At 38.0% G+C, this 24537-nt stretch overlaps 1 protein-coding gene across 3 annotated transcripts in view; it reads right to left on the bottom strand.

The window, feature by feature from the left end:
- Window positions 1–24537, bottom strand: part of PEX5L (peroxisomal biogenesis factor 5 like) — a 42114-nt gene that overhangs the window by 8607 nt on the left and 8970 nt on the right. For 2 of the 3 annotated variants that reach the window (XM_072867233.1, XM_072867234.1), the window contains 5 exons: window positions 16559–16670; window positions 14490–14699; window positions 13224–13350; window positions 11959–12055; window positions 5647–5742 (listed from right to left, as the gene is read on the bottom strand). In XM_072867233.1, the coding sequence (XP_072723334.1) occupies window positions 5647–5742; window positions 11959–12055; window positions 13224–13350; window positions 14490–14699; window positions 16559–16670 (642 nt within the window). The remainder of the gene's footprint in view (window positions 1–5646; window positions 5743–11958; window positions 12056–13223; window positions 13351–14489; window positions 14700–16558; window positions 16671–24537) is intronic. The other variant, XM_072867235.1, reaches the window with a different exon arrangement.

Genomic DNA, 24537 nt, shown 5'->3' with positions numbered 1-24537 from the left:
CCAAATTTGAAGGAAATACAGTCCCTTAAATAGTGAGATTGTGCTGAAATGTTCATTTAGGGTTTGAAGAGGCTAGGATAATGAATCAGATCGCTCCCTCTTTTACTCTTATCAGCCGTGACCAGAGGCACTTGAATCCCTTAAACTATCCTGTTCAACAGATGCCTCTATCAACTATTTTGCATTCAGTGCAAATCTGCACTGCATTGAAGAAAAAATTACTTGACCATGTTTTTACTAGCAGTAATTTTGAGACTCAGGATGAGGTAAAGGAGTGGAAATTCCCCTTTCCTACAGATTAATATTAATAAAACTACTGAAAAGTAATTAGTAATGCCTTTTTAAACAGATTAACTTATAGAACTAATTATATATAGATACATATATATATGATGTTTATATTAGAATTTTTGCTTGTATTTTTCCTACAAAAAGCCTTTATGAATCAATGGTTTGGAAACGTATCAAATCACATTTCTGCGGATCGTAAGTAAGCATATAAGTGGCTTTAGGTCTTAAGCTCAAATTCTGCTGCTTAATTACATATTTATAATTCACACAAGTTCACTGTGTGTGTACTCCACTTAAAAAGCTAGTGAATTACTATGCATTCAAGTAGCCATGCTTAATGTCTATCGATAGTGAGTCAAAGGCAGAGGAAAAATGTAATGGGGAGAAGACCTGCTTTGCTATAACATCTCTCAACTCATCATATGCTACTTGGACATGGGCCAGGACCCAACTGTTATTTTGCAACTATAAGTGAGGATTTGCTTGTTTGGGCCAAATGGGTTTAAGTCCCAGCTACAGCTTTCCAAGTACATCCAGCATGTGGGATTTCTGAAACTGGTATGGCAAAACTCCACTGAGCAACTGGATCATGCACAATTATGGCACCTGATAAAATGCTATAATATTGCCATGACAAATAACAATGTCAATAGCAGAGCAGCTTAATGTCCTTGAGGAAGAGGACCATAAATATCACACAGTCTTTGTTAAAGGCCTAAGTCTACTTCAGCTGTCGTTAGTAGCAATTTTTTCATTGACTTCAGTGGCAGGAGGGTTAAATTAATATTGAGTGTTTCTGAAAATCTGGCTTTGGATCAAGACTCCTAGATCTAATTTTAACCCTATTTGCTATGTGACTGGTGCCAATTACTTCATTTCTATGTTTTTGCTACCTTAATGCTGGTGAATTACTTTGGATGTACCAAAAGTTTTCAGACCGGTTGAACACATTTAACACGTTCTCAGATCATCTGCAGCACTTAAGTGGAATGACAACCAGGAAAAATGTTCGTACCATCTGACTACTTCCAAGCAGAATATTCTGCATTTTGTCAGAGGCTATTTTTACTCTTAGTATTTAAAAATATGCTGAAGCAGTTAAACAAATGGGAGGCAAAATATTTCCAGGCTCTTTACTTCCTACGATACAGTGAAGGAGGGTGGGGGGTGGGGTGTACTTTCTGAATATTGCTGGCTAATTTCTAAACTTACCTATTTTCATAACTTTAAGAATAGAATTTTGCCTGTCCTGTACTGCCAAAAATTAATTTGCAATGTTCCTTCTTGATCAATGTGTAAGAAATAAAGGTTCTGTGGTTGTTCTTTGAATTACTGCATCACCATACTCTTCAATACGAAAGACACAGTAAGTTAAACTTATGTGCTAACTACATAAGATATCTTAGCTGATATCTTCTCAAAACAAAATCTGAAGTAAGCCTTTTTAGTAAAGTTTAGAGATTAAAAAATCTGTATCAAGGCAAAGATTCCCATTGTGATTTGAGAGAGTACCAAATAAAATGCATCTGAATGACTCAAGCTCCTAGATCCCAATTTAAAATGTGGTTTAGGCAGTCTTAGGCACATCCAAAAGGGATGCTGAAACAGTGAGACAGGAATATCACAGGTACAGAAAGGATTCTAACCGGTATTCATGGGAACCACAAAGCTGATGATTCTGGACTGTTTTCCTAGGCTGGAATAAATTAATCCCATCTTCTTCCTACTATTGTCACATATTACAGCTGAATTATGTTCTGATGCTTCATAACAGTATATTATACAGCAGATGGCTCATGTGACATGGTGTTGTAAATAAAATGATACTGAGAAGGACAGCTCAAAATTTCTTTTGTGTAAGCTGACAAAACAGTGTGGCATCTGCAGTTTAATCTCTACATCAGGGAAACGTGGAATAAGAAAATATCAAAATTGCTTTTTTTCTATCTCTGAGACATTTCTTAGTTGGAAGTTTTTGCACTTTCTTAGTTTCATTTTTATTTATTCTAACTCATTACCAATGGGATGGTGGATGATAAAACAATCATTTTAACGGAATATAGGTACCGGATGAATCTGAATCCCCATGCTGGCATTTTTTAAAAATTCAAAAGTACCGATTTTTGGTAAAACACAGCTAATTATTTGAAAGATTCCGTTAAAACATATTTGGTATGGCACTTGGAAATCATGAAGACTTTAAGCTATTTGTGCTTCCCTCCCATGTATAGCAAAAGGATGAGGCAAAAATCAAATCCAGTTTCCAGAGTGACAGAAAAGGTAGCCAAGTCTGCATGCACCGAATCACTGTAAGTGAATCTGGACCCTCTCTAGTAAGAAATCTGATTTACTTACCTCTTTATTCTTAAAAGATTCCCCAATGGCATAGACATCTTTAAACCTTCTTAAGAAAGAATTACCTCACAGATCTTCATTAATCTCAAAGTTTGACATCTTAAAACCATTCCCAAAGCTCTAAACTGAATACTGGGTGGAGGATAAAGTTTGGTGTCTTCATTTACTGAATTGTTAATTAATTCCTTTCGAACTAGGCCACAAAGAACCTGAGATTTGTTTCCTTTTCTTGATCAGTTTTCTGGCTAATCTTACCACTTGGAGCTTTCCCAGTTGAAGAATATTACAGAAACATCCAAAGCCTAAAAGATGAATTTTTGAGTTGTATCTATTCTCCGCTTAAGAAAGCACTAATCTTTCTGAGATGGGCTGCAATTTATTTCAATCACTCTAGCTTTCTTACCACTTCATTTTAGCTAGGATGAAAATCCGGCTCTTTTCGTATGCAAATGAGAATAACTGCTCTATAGGGTCTTGAAGAATCCTTTCCTTTACATTTTAACTACCTGGCCCAAGTTTCTATTTTAAGCAGAAAGAATAACTTAAGACTGCCAGCTACACAGTTAAGGAAACATTTAATTGGATTCTTTTTAATAGCTGTTTTTGAGACTACATTAAAGCATTTTAACAACCTGTCTTTGTTGCCTGTCACGGTTTAACCCCAGCCAGTGACTGAGCCCCACACAGCTGCTTGCTCACTCCCCCCCAGTGGGATGGGGGAGAGAATTGGGAGAGTAAAAGTGAGAAAACTTGTGGGTTGAGATAAGAACAGTTTAATAATTGAAATAAAATAAAATGAAATAGTAGTAATAATAATAATAGTAATAATAGTATATACAAAGCAAGTGATGCACGATGCAATTGCTGACCACCCGGCAACCGATGCCCAGCCTGTCCCCAAGCAGCGGCCCCCCAGCCAGCTTTCCCCCAGTTTCTATACTGAGCATGACACCATATGGTATGGAATAGCCCTTTGGCCAGTTGGGGCCAGCTGTCCTGGCTGTGCCCCCTCCCAGCTTCTTGTGTACCTCCAGCCTTCTCAGTTGGTAGAGCATGAGAAGCTGAAAAGTCTTTGATTTAGTGTAAGCACTACTTAGCAACAACTAAAACATCAGTGTGTTATCAACATTATTCTCGTCCTAAACCCAAAACACAGCACCAGACCAGCTACTAGGAAGAAAATTAACTCTACCCCAGCCAAAACCAGGACATTGCTTCAAAATTACCTTTCAATGTGCAATTTTTTTTTTACAATATGTTATCCTCCTTACTTTACTTTGTAAAGTAATTCAGTAATGTCTTGTAATCTGTTGTTGGCCTCAACTCATTTTTCTTTCTGATGAATGTCTGGAAACTCCCCATCACACATGGTTTCTGGCAATTGCAAGAGTAGTGACATCATTTGCTTAACCACTAACCGTAACGCAGAGATGTTCATCGTCAGATTCCCTGTGTCACAATCACAGATTACAGCACAACATATCCCACCTTAAGGATCAGTCTGCAGTGCAATTAGGAACATTTAGAGCATTTTAAGCAGTGGCAGTTTGAAAGCGAGTCTCTCCTTTCCTGCCTGGAGCCAATGTGTATGATGTGTGACATCAAAAAACTTATTGTGCGTCACTAGCAGTCATTTATAATGAATCTATCTGATCAGGAAAGAACAATGCACTCAGAAAATACAAGAAAAATGCATTCAGCGTATAGTTTATAAAACAGCTAACTTACTGATTGTGTCCATTTTAGCCTTGTACACTGATACAAGAATTTGTGTGCAATAAGATCCTAAGAAGCCATAGTAGAAACCATGCGGTCTTACCTTAGCATACCATGAAAAAAACCTACAAATCAAATTAACTTCTTAAATAAGAAATTCTGTTTCTAACTAGAAGCCAGCATATGATTTAGGTCTAGCTTTGTTTGTAATCAACCAATATTAATCTAGAATAGTTCAACTGCCAGCACTGGAATTACAATGGTATAAAACTTGAGTTAGAGGAGTATTAAAATACAGACACTAAAATTTAAATCTAAACCCAAATATCCCTAAAGTGTTCTAGATGTTTGGAGACTAATGAGACTGCAGTTCATGCTAAAAATAACCAGTTTCATAGCCTCATCCTTTCCACCCTAAAAACTCATTTCAGTGGCTGTTACATAATTCGGCCTGAACTTCTGTCCTCAGTGGGATGCAGCTATCTTGGCTCTTTATGGTGATGGGATTTTGAAGGGTTACCGTCTGAAACCCTGAGAAGATATGATGCTCATGATCAATGCTTGTATCTAATTTTTTATTGGATTCTGTTAAAAAACCTGTATGCCACCTTGTCTCTAGAGAGGGTCAGGATTTCAGTTGGGACTAGTGGTATAGGCAACACTCAAGAGGCGTTTTTCATGTTGGAAAAGTAGTAGTTGGTGAAAAAACCACAAGTGCAATAGAACTATCCAAATACCTGCACCTTTTCAAACTAAATTGATTTACTAGGAAATGAGAGTACTTCTGTGTTTAACATTCTGCCACTAATTATAAAAATGCATAGGTGCATGGTTACTGCTATATGTGTGGTTACCCATTACAGCAGGTGATCATTCTGTTTATCAATGATTCTGAATTCCAGTTTCACTGTGGAGACTGGTTTATATCTGAGCTTAAATAACTGATTGCACACTTTCAGTTGCTGGGGAAAAATATGCTTCACTTATATTTTCAGTTTTGGAGTACTTACATTAACGGGGAATTTTTCTTGACCCACTGGCTATAGCAATACAAAATGGAGCTTGAAAAGTTGGTTCTGTCTGATCTTCATTTATAGCTAAGGTTATTATTATTATTATTTTTTTAAGAGAGAAACTGCTATTTTAAATGAGTAACTCCAGGAAATGTATCTTTTCCCTGCTTTAAATAATCCAGTTCCAACTTTCTCCTATGCTTGTGCTGCAAGGTGAATAAGCAAGCCGTAGAACATTATCTGAAAATGAAAACAATACATGAAGTAATACCTCAACAGCTGCCTTTGCTCTTTCAAATTCCTCCTCCAAGGAGTGATTTCTGGAGAGAAGAGGCCCTCCCCAACGCTGCTCCTTAGTTGATCGTGCCTAAAAAGTAAAATAATAAATCAGAAAGGGATGATATACTCTCTGCTGCATTTCTGAGTTATTTCCTTAATTGCCTAGAGGCCCAAATGGCCTTTTTGTTGGGCAAAACTAGTTGTGCCCCTGCATGAATTCCTCTGAATTCTCTTGCACTGTAGCAGAGATCATTACTCATGGGAAGCAGAGTAATTTATCTTTTCCAGACTTTTCACTCAAGGTGTGTGAAAGATAGAGAGACATCCAAGAAAAGACAATGCAAGAGTTGGGCTACAAAGGGAAGAGCTAACTATTTTGTATAAGACTTTTACCTTAATTGCTCCTACTCCTGTATTATGACTGTGGCAATGCATTCCACTCGCTATGCTCCAGGCAGAAAGAATCTCATTTTCCCTGTACATTTTGTGTTTTTCTTTCAGGTTCTGCTTTGGGATCACATTGGAGAGCCAGGTTTGCTGTGGATTTCACTGGAGGGACAAATCCTTTTTACAATCAGCAGCTCTCTCTTCTGTGCCTTACTATCAGTCGATCCCATTGGAAGTACATAACAAGTTTCTCCATGTTCTTTTAGTAAAAACTTTTTTTTTTTTTTTTTTTGCACAAAAGGCACAGTACAAAACCAAACAGTATTCAATGATGGCATAGAAAAGCACAAAGTGGCCTAATCTTGCTAAAGAGAGCTCTGACTGCTAATCCCTTCCCTCGTGTTTGTCAGAGGTTAAACTCATTAGCCATTTGCCTGACCATGGTCCCAATTGCATTAATTTACGTGATTATATTTCTGATGACTGTACTTGTAATATTCAATCTCAGTGAGCCACGTCGCTAAAAGACTAATTTTGCTAGCTTCAGACTCATTGGGCTGTATCTCCAAGTGTTGGAATGGGCACTGCTAGGATGAAACACCCAATACATTTCTGGGCGTTAATGTAAGTAACGTGCAATGCGTGGTCAAACACGTATGTCTGTGTCTGTACGCACATGGTTTTTTACCTAGAAAGATGACAATTGTTTGTCAGTCTAGCCCTAAAGCTTCTGTTTAAAGTTTCTGGTTTGTTCCTGAGTCTTTGGTCTCTCAGGTAGAGACTGATGAGTGAAATGTATATGGGGTTGATGATACACATATGGTTAGAAAAGAACGATACAGCACCCTTTCTGTGAGAAGCACGTGGTGGGTGGGGGCACTCTGTGCATTCCTCTCTGTTGGCTTCTGGACTTTGCTGCAAGTGTCAGGAAGCACAGAGCGTGAGGGAAGGTCTGCACTGAGGACCTATTGTTTTTGTTTTCACATCTACTACCTCTGGTCCATGTTGTTTGGAAAATATTTTTTTTTGGTGAAGCCAGGAAGAGATTTCAGGTTGTCCTTGACAACATACCAAAACCCAATCCTATACACAAAACAGTTATTTTACTGATTAATAGAATTTAGGGCAGAAGAGATAACTGGTTCAAATTGTCTGTTTGTCTGTATATCACATGACGGTATTTGTCACTCAACATCCGCAGGATAAAGCTGACATTCCACAGAGAATAAATTGAGGTTGTCTGGAATATATGTCTTTGAGGAAGGTGCTTGGATTTAATTTAAAGTTATCAAGAGACCTTAATCTTATCACTTTGTTTGCAAATTTGTTTAATTGCCCTCCTTGTTTCTCTTATTAATTTTAATTTCAGTTTCCAATTAGCACTTCCTATCCTTTTTCCAGTAGTTTAAAGCACTTTTTAGTACCCCTTATTTTCTCTGTGGAAAGAATCTGATGACTTTAATCAGGTTTTAATTGTCTTTTAAATGATATAAAGAGATTGAGATCTTAAATTATCTCATTATGAGGCATTTTATTCAGATTTCAACCTTTTTTGTGTCTCTTTTACTCTCCCTCTTTATATTTTACAGCTTTATTTTTTTTATAGCCATACAGACAACCAAAGTGAACCCTATATTCCAGTACCTGTCTTGCTGTTTCTCTATACAGAAATCAGGTGATCTCCTATCTCCCACTAATTATGTCTGCTTCTATACACTCTTCTTGCCACAGTACTGCACAGGGAGCACTTATGTTGACATCCTCGTACACTCTGAGCCATAGATTCTTTTCAAATTGCCTTCCAGCGTACTGTTGTAAGTAGAGCCAGCATTCTTGTTCTGGAATGTATGATTTTTCAAGCGACTGTATTGAAATATGTATTTATACAGATGTCTTGGTCATCAGCTCATTTTTATGACTCTTATTTACATTTTTTCATTCCACTGTTGTATGATATGCAAATTTTATCAGGAATGGCTTGCATATTTATTTTCAGATCAATAATATTGAAGATCATGGTTTGTCTTTGGAATCACAGAAGAACCCCCATATGATTACAATTCCTAGTAAGTAACTACTGTTCTTGAGAACTTAAGTTAGCCAGTTTTAATCTGTTTAACAGCTGTTTTATTCATTTTGTATGGTGCTAATTTTAAAATCAGAATATGGTATGTTAATTCAAACACCTTGCAGAATGTCACACAGCAACATCTATCAACCCGACCTGTAATCTGATCAAAGAATTAAATCTGGTTTTCTTGACACACAACTCTGTTGATAGACATTAATTATGTTCCTAGCCTTTTCATTATTTACGAGTTGGCTCTTGCAAACTGCTTGATTACTTCTGCTTTTTAATCTTTTGTTTCCAGTGACTGCAATTTCCTTAGGTCAAGGACAATATTGTAAATCATGATGTTCAGACTGAGTTGTACTGCAGAAGGGGAGAGTGAGTATATTGGGGCAGTAGAGAGGCGAGGGGGAAGAGGACAAGAAGCACAGAAGTCCCCTCCTCTGCCACATGTCAGAGTATACACATCGTCCCTGCATAATCCCCACAGAAATATGTCTTCTCCTCCATTAAATGCACACCTGCCCTCAACCAGAGGGAAAAAAGAAGTATTTAACAAAACCCACATAAGCTGCATTTACATATAGACAATGCAGAGTCATATTCTGAGTTGTGATACCCAGAAATGAAAGACCTCACATATAACAAACATGCTGCCTTTCGCTAGTGCAGGAAGAGAGGGGATGGAAATGGATTGCCAGCACTGGAGAACGTCTCATCCCCAGCTGGTGATGGGGTGGGACTCTGCAGCTGCCTCCCTGAAGGGGAGCCCAAGGTGGGGTATGGGTCAGGGTGGAATGGGTATGTCTGAGGCATGGACACTCTGCATACACTGTGGTTCGATATGCTCACGACTCTACAACAGAGGTGCTGTAGCTGATCACTGGCTGCTGTCTTCAGGGACAAAATCTTCCACTCCAATGCATTTGCACACACTTTCCTGCGCTTGTAGTCTGTTTATGTGCTGTTGGACCTTAACTGTTGGTGAGAGGCTTAAATTATAGTCTTAACTTTTGAGCAGGTCTTCAAATAATGAGCTAAATCTGTCGCTTGTAACTCTTCATTTCATTAGAGTTACTGGCACATTCAAGGAGAGCTAGGGCCTTTAGTCTTACTGTAGCTATTTGGATGAAGTGGGGAATAAATTTTGCATTCTAAATGTTGTTGCCCCAAACTGCAGATTTCTAAGGTTTACAGGATTTGCGCTATATCTTTGTCCAAGAGTGCTGACATGTTAGAATTATGTACAGTTTTTAGCATGTCAGGGTTTTTGTGTATGCATTCTGAGTGATTCATAAAATATCTAAAATGCCCAGGGAGGCCCAAGTTTGAAACTGCATTTAGAGAGTTAAAACATGAGCAGACTTTTTGCTTATACAATTGAACGTATTATCTCCCTCTGCAGTTTGTAATTATAAGAGAAAAAACGAACCTTCAAAAACTCCCAAACACTGTAGGATATCTCAGTACTAATAAAAGTGTAACGAGGAACTTTCCAGCATGGCAGATAAAAGAAAGAACAAAGATACTTTGGGCCAATGCAGTTTAAGAGTTAATAATAAGTAACGTATGATGTGAGTAGAATATTGAGAAGCAAGATGGCCACATCCAATGACACCCACTATGCTATTGCCCGTTCCAGCCTTCAAACACATTTCTTCCTTATTAATTGAAAGCTTGCCTTTGTGATTCTGTATTGGCATAAGTGCTAGTAAACACAGGATTTTGTTAAGAAGATTGCATAATTTTAATGAAAATATGACCTAGTTACTTAGTATTTCACTTTGAGGAACTAAATCTAACATGTCAAAGATGAGTGATGAAGGTGATTGAGAAATTGCTGATGGAAAACTGCAGCAAGTTTGACAAGATGAAATCTTTAGGGTATGGCAGAATCTGTTGCATATGCAAAGGTTACCCTTAAACGAGACAGACAAGATCTATAGAGGACAAAGTATGGAAAATATATGCTTTTATAAAAGCTCTAACGTGATTTCTTTTACAAGCAGATTAAGAACTCAATCAAGACAGATGAGCCTGTTTGTTGGGAACTGTCAACTTTGACAGTCCAAGTATAAGCAGGATGAAGCTGGCAGTGAATGAAAATACTAAATTTCCAAGTAAACTACCTAGAATAAGAACGCAATTTCACTTCAGGTCATTTCTCTCCACTACTAATTACCAGTTCAACAACATTTCATGACTTGAATGGATCACAAGTTTGAAAAAAAGCAGTTTATGATAAAACAAAAGAAAAAATGAAATATACCAAAACAACAGATAAGAACTTTATACTCTGCTTCTCTTTCAAGTTGGCTGATTCAACTTCATATTTTTTTATTTTGAAATACCAGTCACTTTACAAAATAGTATGGGGCCTCAACTGACTGAACTTATACTGAATTAAAAATGTGGATTTTTGCTTCTGCAGTTATTCTACTGGAAGATAAACAGGAAATAGACCATATAAAGTAGAAACATGATATACTAAATTTGTAACTGCTTTTACAGAAAACCACAGCACTTAAACTCTGTGACTGTCTACTTGATTTACACACATCTCAGTTGAGCACAAACTTCCTGACATTTAGATCTATTAGGCTGAGGAACAGCTTCCTAAAAAGGGGTTAGAGTTACTTAAAGATAAGCTGGACAAAGCATGTGAAAACACACTGTCCATCTCAAGTGGATGATATCATGCAATAGATCTTTTCTATTACTAAGATGTATAAATCTATTGCACAGAAAGGAAAGATATCATGCATTACAACTAGTGTTAGGCTTTCCAAAGGGAAAAAAAATCCTGTTTGTAATGTAGAGATGGCAGGGAAGTAAAGGAGACTTTCTTCCTAACCAAAACACAGGAATGGATCCTGATAACTGGGTTCTATTTGTATTTTCTGCAAAAACTGGTGCATAATCTCAGGAAAGACATTTGGCATTTTGATGTCTCATTTTTCCATTTTCAAATGAGGCTATTATTTTCCATTAATTTCCAGATTTTCCATCTGACAGAAAGGTTTTGAAGCCCAGGCCTAAAATAGCTGTGGAAGTGGAGAAAATTATTTTCAACTAAAAGTTAATCCACCAAACAACTCTCTCTCCCCCCTGCCAGTGGCATTGGCTGAACTTGAAATCTTTCAGTTAAAAAATAAGAAGCAGGAAAGAAGGTGTATAAGCAACCTGATGTATGTGAATGCGTATATAAATGTTTGTACATACATATGCATACAGACATATCTAAAACCATACAACTCTAAGTAATCATTTCCACAAGGTCTTGTCCAATATACAATATGACAGGGTAATTGGGAAAATCTACAAACATTTAGCCCAGAGCCCTCCGTATCAGAGTTCCTTTTCCAGCAGGAAAAAGTCCTTTGGCCACACTGCTCTCCCACCTGTGAAGATAAACTTCTACTGAACGTTGGTCTAGTGATTCCTTCCTGTATTCCTTAGGCATTTCCCAATTCTGGGGATTCCTGGTTGACCAAGAGACCTTGAGAACAGATATATTACAGGGAGGGAGAACCATTAGAAGTTTGAATTTCAGAACTGGAGGAAGGGAAAAATGATGATGCTGTAAATTATAGTTTGAAGTCTTTCCCTCTGTACAGGAAGGTCACAGTTCACTGCAGTATTAAACTCTGAATGTTTGAGATGCTGACATAGGTATTTTCATATCATATTAATTTGGAAGCTGTGTGAAGATTCGGCTATATGAATCTTTTAACTGATGATCCTGAAAATGTCCCTTAAATACTTCTTCCAGAATGTGAATGGTTAGCCAGTGGGACAATTCCTACTTGCCTTTTTATTGTTACTAAATCTACCAAATCCTCTTACCTGTGTTGCAGGTGCAAGTTCTAATTCTGATGTTGAATCAGAGTCCAAGGCACTCTTGACATTAGTCAGCTCAGACTGTGATCTGTTTTCTGTGGACCTAGAAATAATGCATTTACATACTCATCACTGCACACTAAGACATGCCGCCTTTATGTCTTTCAGGTTCATAAGCACATACTGATTAATTAGATTATTTCTTTTAACTGAATTGTTTAACTTGCAGTTATCAAAAGTGCCTGGACCCTTCTCAGTGTTCTCAGTGTACGCTTTTCAGTCACATGCAGACCATTGGTAATAGAACAGAACAGTGTCAGTCCTGATTCACCCGTAGAGCCCTGGGCATATATTGGCATGAAACCAGTATAATGGAATGGAGCCTTTGCCTCTACCGCTATGCTTCTATTTCATAGCTAGGCAAAACGAGGTTAGGCAATGACACAAGACTGTACCTGCAGTCAGTGTCTAAGAATCAACCACCACATTACAAGACCTCACCTTGGCATATGTGCATTTTTGTGCCACAATATCCTAATATTCTTTCTTCCTAGAAAATGAAACCCTGGAGACCAAAATCAAGTTAACTGAGCAAAACTTGTGTAAAGCTCTAAGCTAATGAAACACCCAGATAAAGGGCAGGTTAAGATACAGGACAAGCGTCATTTGGTCAGAAAACTGCTTCCAGTGTATGCCAATGCTAATTATGGTCATGCGTAATGTAGTGAAAGAGTGTTGATTACATATCAGAAAGGCAGCAGAATTAATCTACATGAACTGTTCCTAAAGGCAAAGTCCAATTCTTCTCTCATGTACATCACCTGCAATTTTAGTTGAATTGCATGAAAGAGGTAGTACTTGGCTTGGATATTTTATCTTGCCTCTTCCAGTTATAGACAGAAATTCTGCCCTCTTGGTAGCAAAACCAAAATACACTGGATATCCAGTGACTCAAATCACTGCCAAGTGTCCTTCTTTCTTATTGTACTCACATGTTTGTAGCTGGTTTTGGATCACTGCATGCCTCTGTAGAATTCTCACCACCATTTATTTAGTAATTGCACCTGCTACTTTTCACAACATTAAAAATTGCTGGCAAAATGTCACTTTATAGTGTCCTTGCTTATGATACATTGTCCAAAATGTCTGCTTGAACACATTTAATGTAATCATAACAGATTTAATAATCTGACTTGTCATCAAGCAAGCATTTCTGTGAATTCAGAAAGCTGGACTGGGAATACTTTTGTAAGGAAAGCAAGAAGTTGTACCATAAAAGCTCTTTTGATGGAGCTCTAGATGATGATGATGTTCGCTCTGTAGAAGGGTGGACCTTGCTACTCCTGTCCCCATGAAAATTGACATCATCCCATTTCTCTAGCTGTGTCTGAATATCAACTGAAAAATAAGAAAAGAAAATATGAATCTTTTAAAGAAACTACTGCAGAAAATTTTATCTTCTCTGTTAAATGAAAGTTATAGAGAAAATGGTGCCACCAAAGACTATATTTTATTTAAGGTCCAATATACAGAAATGTTGTGCACCTTTTTAGCAGATATTCTGTGAAAATATTTGGGAATTCACAATATTTTTCTAAATCTGTTAGTATTCATGGCCAGAATGTCAGTGGAACTCCTGACTTAAAATTAGTGATTTGTATGTAATTTAGATCTATTATAAAATTATACTAACTATTTGATAGTTTTGGATATTTTTAATTTCCTAATTGTAGTCAAATTGTAAACATAAAACTGCTTTTACTGACTACTATTTAAAAATGACTATGTAGGCAACTGATATTATTCAGTCATACGTTGGACTTGCTTTGCAAAAATGAGATGTTCAGCTCCTGTTTGAAGATAAAGTTCTCTAAAAGAATTTCTGTGCTGATGAATGGAAAATTTGCTACCTTGGTATAAATTACATTTACCTTGCAAATTTCTCAGTTGTGGTGCATGTAATTTAGTTTGGATGGAACTAAATGAAATTCACCTTTTCCAAAGGTCATCTATAGATCATGCTTGGCAGGATATTGAGTTGTGTTTGAGATTTTTGTTCAATCTATATAGATATAACTCTTTTGTCAATAATTGATTTTTTTTCTCTTGTATGCATAGATAAAACAGTATTTACAAATATAAGGTGTATTTCTGACATCTGCAGTTCTGGAAAGGACATCCAGTATGGGCTGCCTCTGATTTATGTCCTTTACCAATTTCTCATGATACCTCTATAGATTTTTCTACGGTTTTACTCTCCCTGACTAAATTATTTTTTGAAAGAATCCTTTCAAAACTTTATTTGCACATTTAGTGACAACTTAATAGGTATATTGGCAAAGGCAAAGGCAAAATGTGTTTACAGTGCTTCAAGTTTAGTGCTTCAAGTAGTTTATAATGTGGAACAAAGGTTACACTCCCTGCTAAAATGCGGTGCAACAAAAATCCTGGTGTTGCTCCTTATTTTGTGATAGCAGCAAGGAGAAACTTGTGCTCAGCAAGGCTATGTAGCACTGATATAATAGCTACACTCTTACCTAAATCTAGTGAAGACTTGTCTGAAACTCTGACAGTCTGGACTTTCTGCTCAGTATCCACACTGATAAGGTCAGAATTGTCTGTCTTCTTTCTGTGGGTTGAAGCTTTTAAGCCTTCACTTCTTGATGGATTCTCTGATTTCTTTGCTTTGTTTTGGGTTTGTACGACAGGTTCACTAAGATCCAAGAGATCCAGACCTGCTGATAGTACTTAGAGACAAAATGTTAGAATTCAGTGTTGTTTTAATTCAAATAGCTCACATTGTAAAATTTGTTTTAATTGGAAAAAAATTACTAATGTGTTTGCATTTGACTAGAGTAGGTGTATGTTTCCTGCCTAAAGATGATGACTAGCGTATTCAGATATGACTAGGGATTTCAGGTGCTTAACTGGATGCAGTTTAAAAAGCTTGATTTGCATAAAAGGCTTTTCCTCTGAAAATCTTAAAGACACCTTAGGTCTTAAGGCTGTGGCCTTGCTCCACAGAGTTTCTTGTTTCTTATGTGTTTCTTAAATTGAGCTTTTAGATAAGATTTGGTGTAACCTTATGATTTATGAAGTACTGGTAACAGCTGCTTAGGGCACTACTGTTGTGCCACATGCCATTATGGAAAAAGCTGAAGAGTAGACAGCTTGGGTGGACTTCTCGGGTCATAAAGGAAAAATGGTATATTTAGTAATGGTTTCTACTGTTGTTGCTGTTTGTCTTTTGGGGGATAAATATTGAATGTGATTATAAATTCCACTGCTATTTCTATTAAGGACTATATCAGTATAAAAGGCATGTTCAGTCTGAGTTCTTAATTTAAAAGTTGCTTAAAGAGTAACATTTAAAATTCTTTAGCACATAAAAGATAGAAAAATTCCCTCTTTATCATTGTTTTATAGGGCAGGTGTTTTTGACAGATCAATTTGTATTATCTCTTGCAGTGCTTTATCTGTGTTCTTGGTAAATCACTGAATTTCATCAATCTCCATAGGATTTTTTATTTTGTTATTAAAGAAATCTAATTAACCCCCCCAAATCTGATAGATATTCAAGGCAGATATAGGATCTACAGATACTTACTTTTTTACAACAAACACCACTCTTAAACAACCTGAAATATTTCTATTCATCCCTCTAATATCTTTAGCTATATATAAAAGGAAAAAAATATTATTTACAACTGTTATTTAATTCAGTGTTCCAGTTTTTGTTGTTAGAACTTGCATATCGCTTTAGACACATATTAATTAGATGTGAAGATAATCACCTAGCTGTCAATTAGTCATTTTAATAATTTGTGTGTATATAGATTTTAATTAAATGGCTTCTAACAAGGCAAGTAATTTTGAGATAGCAATAGAACATAGTAGTGCTATGCTGATTTTTTTGTATCTCAGTTGATCTGCTCAACCACTTTGATTACTTTTGCACAAATACTGAATAGGAGGAAGCCAATTTCTAAAAACACTTCCAAAGATACTTTAAATATAATTCAATATAATTCAAAACGCTTTCAGGATTCACTCTTACTTTTTATTATATACTCTACTATCTCACCGCAACACAAAGGAACTAAGAAATGTGTTAGATCTTTTCACTAATAAAGTGTCTGAACTTAGCCTGGATAAACTGTTTTGATATCTCTTCCCTTTTCTCTGACATACCATCCAAGTTTTTATTAAAGAAAATCTTTCTAGAGTAAGGAGTTTGGTTAACTTTCAAGAGTTTGGTTAAAACCAGACTAAAGGTGGCTTACCCATAGGTTAAAATTTTGCAAAAACAAAGATTGAGAATCGGTCAAACTGATAGGTACTTCCTATTGAACTTAAATACGGTCCCTTTAATTCAGCCTCAGAGATCTGCTAGAATACATGTGATTTGGATCACATCAGATTTGCCCTCAAATGTAACGAACAAAGTTTTTTCTACTAACAGATCAGGCAATTATAATTTAATACCAGCTTGTAATTTTGTGCAAATAGTAACAGATCAAGAAATCACTTGACAAAAATGTACCATAATTAAGATAAAACTAAAATTATTTCTCTCTAGTGAGGGATAGTAAAGAATTTTGTTTACCTGCAGTATTTGATGTTACAGGCCTTGCAACAGCTTCTGGTTTAGTTTCACAGAGAAAGTCATCAATGGAGGGGCTCAGAAGGGGTCTGCTTTCTTGTTGCTCATTCACCAGCTAGCAACAAAAAAACCCAGGGTCACAGAGTGTGGTTGGGATGCAGAATTTAAAGAAATAAAACATATTCTCACAATAACATGCGCTTTATTTTTGATTGTGAGAGTAAGAGACTGCAATTCAAAGATGTACAAATAGGGGCTTAAAATAAAAAACTTTAATCACTCTTTTGGGGCAAAATTATATTCCAGTTTTGCAAATTGCACAAAAATAAAGCAGCAAGGTGATTTTTCCATAGCAATTATTGCATACTATTGCTTATAGGGCTAAAGTATAGAAGGCCTGATGTATCTCCCTTCAAATCAATGGGTGAAGTTGGCCTTCTCTATCACCAGGAGACTAAGCAGGGCTCTTTTAGTATTTGGAAGTGGTTGTTTTTCTCACCAGTAACATGCCTCCCCACAGAACTTGCACAATACCATTTCATCTAGCAGATGTGCATTAGCCCATTAAACAATAACCTGCTGAGACAGAAAACACTTCTCTGCAATACAAAGACATATGAATGACAGTGGATGGAGCCTGGTGAATGTATGAACTTCCTGCATGAGTTTTGACTGTGTGAAGACTCGTAATACAGTTTTTATTTATAAGCAGTTTTCCCTTTTTATTGTAATTGCAAGAATGCATTGGTTTTCTGCTACCTAAAAGAAATCTCTATATTACAGGCTATTTCATGTATTAGGGATTAAAAAGACAAACCAGTAAAACAGTCTCATAAATAAAAGTCTCCTCTCTGCAATCTATCTCTGATTGGAGGATCAAGACCTAAGTTGAGCTGGATGGGTGTCTGATGGTGTGGCCTGCATTTACTTTATCTTTAATAATGTGAAAACATGTCTTCCCTCTGTTACTTTCATCTGGAGCTATTTCAGCTTTACTTTTATCCTCTCTGCTCTCCTTCTCTCTGTTCTGTTCTCACTCTTTTTCCATGGCTGAATTTTCAGTATTTTCTCTCAGTTATATTTGAACTTTTAAATTTAGGATGCTAACATGGACTAAAACTGGCAAAAAAGGTATTTACTCATCCTCATTTGATATTTGTTAATTACTGGCATTTAGCTACTCCAGTAGCAGGATTGCCTCTAAAGTTATTACAGCAAAACAGCTTAGATTCACTGTTGTTTGGTACGTGATTTTTGTATTACAAAGTTGCTAGAAAATACCAGAGATATTGAAATAAAAAGTCCATTATTTTGATGGGTCACACATTTAAGCTGGTACCTAATGCTGACTGACTGTATAAAATGTGAACTCATTCATTTGCCCAGGACCTTACAGTTTTGCACTGAAATACCAATTTACATGAGCATTGTAAGATGGAACACTCGTAAGAAGATAACATGGAAGACAGATGAGTGATTGCCTGCCCAACTGTGTGTAGCAGAACGTGCAAATGCAGGCACTTAATTTAGAAATCTGGCAATTATATTGTCCCAAACTCTAATTCTGCGTATGCTAAACCCAGACAGCAGATCCACCTCACAGGTGACTTAATCGTGTGGTTTTTTAATTCTCCGAATTGACTGCCCAGGTTGCTGTCTCATTCAATGCACAGGAGTTACTTGCTTAATTTGGTAAATCTCAACACTTGATTGGAAATTGCATTTATACCAGCTGCCCACCTTTGATTTCCATTAAAAGTGGCTCTACAGTACCCACATTATCTCCAGGTGCATACTTTTACCTAATACTGATATTTAAGACTTAAGAGGACCTTATTTTTCTGTTTATGATTAGGTGACAGTCCTTACTTATTTGTATTGGTGAAAAAATGAAAGTGGATGCCTAGTTAATTCTTGTTCAAATTACATTTATTATTTGAAAAGTTTCTTTATGATCAAATCCAGACATCAGCAGAAATTGCTTGAACACATTTTTCTTTTTGCATTTACACATCCCATTCTAGGAACTAGCATCAGTATCAGCTGCTGCACTTTTGCAACAAGTTGCATATTTGGGTGAACACAGCATCCAGCATAAAGATTGCCAAAGCCTCTGGATCAGCCGGATCTTCAATGATCTATTCTGTGATATACTAACAGCATAGAGAAAAGTCCTACACCATTTGGAGGGGGACAGGAGGGAAGAAAGAAGAGGTTCTATAAGAATCACTGTAAATGTAAAAACTTCATAGGAAATACTGTGTTTCTGTATCTGTAAGAGTGTCTCAATAGGGTACATTATCGCACAAGACTTGGATGCTTATCAAGTTTCCCATTACATTCCATGGAAATTTTCTTTAATAGGGAAGAATGGGAGAAGGAGGGAATGAAGAAGGATTATGAGAACCAAGACAGCCAAGGTCACTCACTGGAGACAGTGAAGAATAGAAAATCTGAAGACCAACGGGAAAGGCAATTTATTGCCCAAGCCTTTTGCAGGGTAAGAGGATAAACTCTGGGAAGAGCAGCAGTAATGCTGAGAATCAGAATCATGGAGGGGAAGGAGACTAGATTCAACAAAGATCTGAATTTCTCCAGGGTTCAAGTGAAGTGTGAAGTAGCAGATGTCTGGCAAATATTTTTTCTTTTCAAAGCTGGTTATCACATCCCTAGAAATTCCTTTATTATGTTGTTTATATAAGGAAGGCCTGCTCAGCAACAGGCCTTCATGAGTTTGATACCAGCAGTGTATTGTTCAAAGTCCCTTGATAAAATTCTACCATCAAACCAAAAGAAGATTGGTGGTAATACCCACTTCATCAATTTTCCCAGCAAACACCAAGATTTAATTTTTACTAAGTCGTGTCTTCTTTCTGCTGCATTTGCAGCATTTTTGTTTAATTAGAAAACAAATAGGTTCATCTTCTCTGACTCTTACTTTGTGAACATATACACTAAATTCATCAGCGATGGGCCACCCAAATGATCAGAGGAATAAAGAACACATTTTACAGGGAAACTAAAAAAGTTTGACTTGCTTAGGCTAACAAAATTAAGATTGAGTAGGAATATAATTATTCTTCATGTATACATAAAGGGAGAGTGGTTAGATGACATTGGAGGAGGAAATTTATTTCAGATATAGAGAAAGGCTGGCATGATAACAAAGAGATCTAAACCAGCCATGAATAGACCTGGTCTGGGAATTAAAATAATCTTTCTAACTATCACAGTAGTGAAGTGTACGGACAGTATTTTTTTAGGGTAGGGGGACAAAAAGCCTCACTATTTAAAATGGCTTTTGACAAGCTTTCTACATGGCTGTTTACGATGTGATTGCTTTTGAGAAGTGGACTGTGGCCCAGAGGATCCCTCCCAGTCCTGTGTCCTATGCTCCCATGGCTAAGGACTGGAAGCTGTAGGAGTGTCTTATTAAAAGGATTGTTCCTGTGAAAAATAATCTGTTCTCAACTGAAATATCTGGGTCAAACCAGACAGTAAACACATGATCAAGTCTACTAATTCTCAATAAATACAAACTACATATGTATAGCAATAGAACATATTAGAAGAATATGTTTTTGTTGTGAAGCAGGCATGTCATGATGAATCAAACCTTAACAGGTTAGAGTGCCATGAGCTGATATTTTTGCTGTAGGTAAGCGGGCAGTGGGGTAAGCTTCTGACATTACTGTGTATGCAATGCCACTTGGTAAGCTCCTGGTCTCACACTTTGAATTTCATTTTGCTGCCTCATATATCGTACCAAATTTATCCCTAGTTTAACTCTGCTCAAGTTATTAGAGTTATATCAGGCATGAATTTGGAGTAGTGCTATAAAGCATTCATGAGATGAAAACTATTATCTATATTAAAGTAATAATTTATGGTTCTCAAGCACCTTTCAGGGTGAATATCACAGAATGCTTTAAAACATTCATGAATCAAGCCCGGCACCACTGCAGAGCTGAGAAGTATTATCTCTACGTTGCAGACGAGAGAAGCAAAGCGAAATTAAGAAAGCCGCCCAACGTCACCCAGCGCTGGAGGGAGCGGCACTGGGAGCAGGAGCCGGGCGGCTGGCGCTGCACGGCCGCACAGTATTTATGCGTGCAATATTTGTACACGTGCCAAGCTGTACAGACTCAGCCTGTGAAACTGTTGATTTCTGACTACGAATTTAGCCAGTGAGTGCCATAAATTCTCCTAATGTCTCCAATAACTTAATTTTTCTTGATAAATCTATTTTAGTTAAAGAAAAAACCCCACACACTCCTTTAACTGAAAGATATCTAAAATCCGTGGAGGGTGATACTATGTACTAATACATCTGAAGTGACTCATCCATAGTATTAGATACTCCTAAATTCAAATGAATTTTCTGTGACTGACTTCTGCTGTTAGACAGCACCACAGAAAAAGGTGCTTTTTTTCACCTCAGTACTCCTCTTGTACTTTTTTGTTCCAAAAAGCATATCTGTGGGGTTTTTTGGTGCTTTGGGAGAGATACTGGGAGAGTCAAAAGTGTCATCTGATGGCTGATATCAGCAGCACTGCTTAAATATACTGAAAGCGGGGATTATTTAGCAGAGATCCGAGACAAGGCACAGAGGCTGGGTCAGGCAGTGGCACCTGCTGTGCTGGAGGCCATGTCAGCCATACTTCCCCTCAGTGCCCCGGGCTGCAGGACTGCCCAGCCTATACTGAGGGAAATCACCTGGTCTCCATTTTCTATGCCCTGTCACCTGCCCCATCCCCACCTATCTGCATTTATTCAGCTGATGTAGTTTATTACTTGCAGCTGCCTTTGCTGATGAATTTTCCTTTCCCCACCGCTCTGGTTTGGCTAGTTGTTTGTATGCTGCACCCAGAGCTGCTGTGAGATGAGGAGGTGGCAGCTCATGGCGGTTCCCTCTCTGGGTGATCCTCAGGCCTGAAAGGTAAGCGGGAACCCAATGAATGGTGCTGGTTTGGGGTCAAAAATATCAAACCCTAGGTGGGTCTGGGCATGGGTGTGATGGGGTGGGAGGGGAGACACTGCTGTGGAAGAGTCATAGCACTGGCCCCCTAAAAGAGAGCAGTGGCCATGAGAGGGATTTCTTCCCTCTAGCTAATATCCAGGCTGGTCTCAGCTTCCCTCAGTCACCCATCCAGCACCTTTTTCTCTGCCCTGTGGTCACCCTTAAATCCTCCCAGGCCTTATTTTCTCCCCTTGCCCCCACAGGAGTGCCCTGCCTGGTACAACACCTTCCTGAAGCCTCGGCCCCAGGGCCTCTCCTCAGGCCTGGTGCTGCCACAGGGAGCCTGCATGGGGCACAGCAAGTGCCCAGTTGCTACCGTGGTGGCAGCTCTGCTGTCCTGTAAGAACTTATTTTCTGCTCATCTTCAGGGCCTTTGGCTTATGGTTTTAATGCAGGTGCCTCTTGCGATGCTGGTGTCGGTGGTGGTGTGTTTTACTGTGCCAGAGACAATGTGAGATTATGTATGTACGCAGCAACTGCTACGGCTTTGGTTTTGCTTTGCTCCTAGTCTACATCTTACATTGTAGTAAGAGAGTTATGAAATACCTAGGGAGTAACCTAATTTAAAATAAAAAAAGGAAAAAAGAAAAAAGGGGTGGGCAGTTGACAGGGCTCTGTTGTGAAAAGTTTCCATGGAGCAGCTTAGTTTGGCCTTAAGGCAGAGGGAGCTGGAGCACACCTGGTGCTCAGGGGAACAGCTGAGAGGACCAACTTCTTACCTAGTGTCACATTTGCAGTTGATAATGTTCAGTTACACAACCTGCCCTGCTCGTAGCTAAAAGTGCTTTGTCTGCTTTCTCTTCCTACAGTGCTGGGCTTACGCCATGAGAGTGCTGGACCGCGCTGAGGCCATCAGTAAGGTATGGTCCTTATATCCCATTTTATTATTTATTTTTTATATTTTAAATATATTTTATTATTTATATACTGCATCCCTGATCTTGCTCTGTTTGCAGTGCACAATGCGTGCCGTTTTCTTTCTTTTTTAATGTTAGCAGGGCATAACATAATACTAGTCTTTAAGATAAATTATTTGGAATCTAAATTGGGGGGTTCCAGTCAGGCATAGGCAGCTAATTAGCACCTATGTTTTGAGCACATAGTGAACTAGTTCTCTTAAATTAAGTGCCTAAATTCCCTCCATGTTCAATAGGGAGAGATAAATGCCTAGAAAAGCAACTCCAGAGGGAGATCCTGCCTGCCTAATTTAGGCTTTCCCTCAGGAGGCTCTCAAAGGCACCTAGCTTTCCCACTGGCTATATATGGAACTTATTTTAGAAGGACTGGTTCAAGAGGAACCTAAAATTTAGATGTAATTAGCTTACCCAAGTTAGTTGGATTGGATTCTACCCATTTTGTCACCTGAGGCTGATTGAATTACTCAAGGCACTAATTTAGGAAGCCCCAAACTACTAATCCCCTGTACAGTTCAGCAGAAAAGCTGCTCCTGGGCACTTATACCTTATGCTGTACTGCCCACTCAGTGTGCTGGTGAGAGTGTGGTTGGGCTGTTGACTGCATCAGTGACCTAGAAAACTCAGGGTGTGGTAATGAGCATGGGAGAAAGCAGTAACCTTTTAACTCAGGTTTTCTACTGGAGAAATTGTATTTTTGAAATTTACTCTGAGAAACTTGTCTGTTGCTTGGGTGAGACTGGACAAATAGGTGAATGGATTAGATTAATTTGTGTAGTTTGTAAGTGCTATACTGTTCTCTTAACCAGAGGCATCTACTAAAGCATGAACATCAATCGCTAATTAATTTGTATGATACACAGCAATGGTTTCTTGATAGATAGGTTCTCTGCACCTATCTGGCACATTGTGATCTTTGGTGGCATTCACTAGGGTAAGAGGGAACAAGGGAATTCATTTCCACTAACTAGTTATTCTAAAACCTGATAAATGGGAACCACAACTAGAAATTGAGGTTATTGTTCTCTAGAGCATAACTGGAAGTACTGGCCTGACAGTTGTGTCTATGGATCATTATCATGGCAGGATAAGAACTGGAAGACCTCCTTTTCTGCTCACTGAGGGAGATTTGGAAAGGGAACTCCTGACAAAATCACTAGTCTCATGCTAAAAGTTCAAATTGGATGAATTATGTTTTTCTTCATTCACTTTTCTAGCATGTTTATAAATATTTCACAATCCAAATTACCACCTCACTTTATTTACTATTGTATAGTAAGTGTGATCACTACTTGAGTTTTTGCATCATCTTTGTGCCAGGGTCATGCTAATCTTTTCCTCTGTTGCTCCAGTGTGAATTTATGTCCCAAAAAACCTGACATGCCAGCCGAATATTTGGTTTTCACAGGAACAGAGAATCAATTCACAGGGCATGCAGTATAACTGACTTCCACCTAGTGTGAATTGCGGGAAGCTCTAAGACTGAGACAAACTCATTTCACCCTCCTGCAAAGAGCAGTTTGGTGTTGCTGCCTCTCTGAAGACAAGCCTTGCTCAGCAGGTGATAACCGGTGCTCTGTTGCCAAGTAGTAGGAAGTGTGTGGAGTGGCCTGTGAATCAGAGGTGACAATATTTTACCTGAAATCACACAAGCCAAGTGAACCCCTGGGGCTTAATGCAAAAAACTGACAGAGGGCTTGTGTGAAGTCAGAGAAGCTGTGGAAGGATTACTATAGACACTGTATTGGATATTTAAATTCACATGCCAGCTGTGTTGTTTAAAACCTATGCTTGATGTCTAAATTGGTAAATGATAACATGCTTCTGTTGTGTCTTCATAAACAACAGTTGAATTGCTTGGTGATAACTCTTGCTGTGATCGCTGTGTCACAGTAGCATCCTATCTGTCTTCATAAGAGATGACCTATACAAGTTATGGTGTATTGCAGCAAGGTAGAACTAAATATCTCACAGTTCACCATCTTCTTCCCTCCATTCCTCTTGATCTGGCTAAAGGAAACTAAACATGGGAACTGTAGTTGTATCT

Source organism: Ciconia boyciana, chromosome 7, assembly GCF_034638445.1.
Source record: "Ciconia boyciana chromosome 7, ASM3463844v1, whole genome shotgun sequence".
Taxonomy (NCBI): Eukaryota; Metazoa; Chordata; class Aves; order Ciconiiformes; family Ciconiidae; genus Ciconia; species Ciconia boyciana.
The sequence above is the reverse complement of the archived record's forward strand: the minus strand, read 5'-3'. Positions and strand labels throughout refer to the sequence as shown.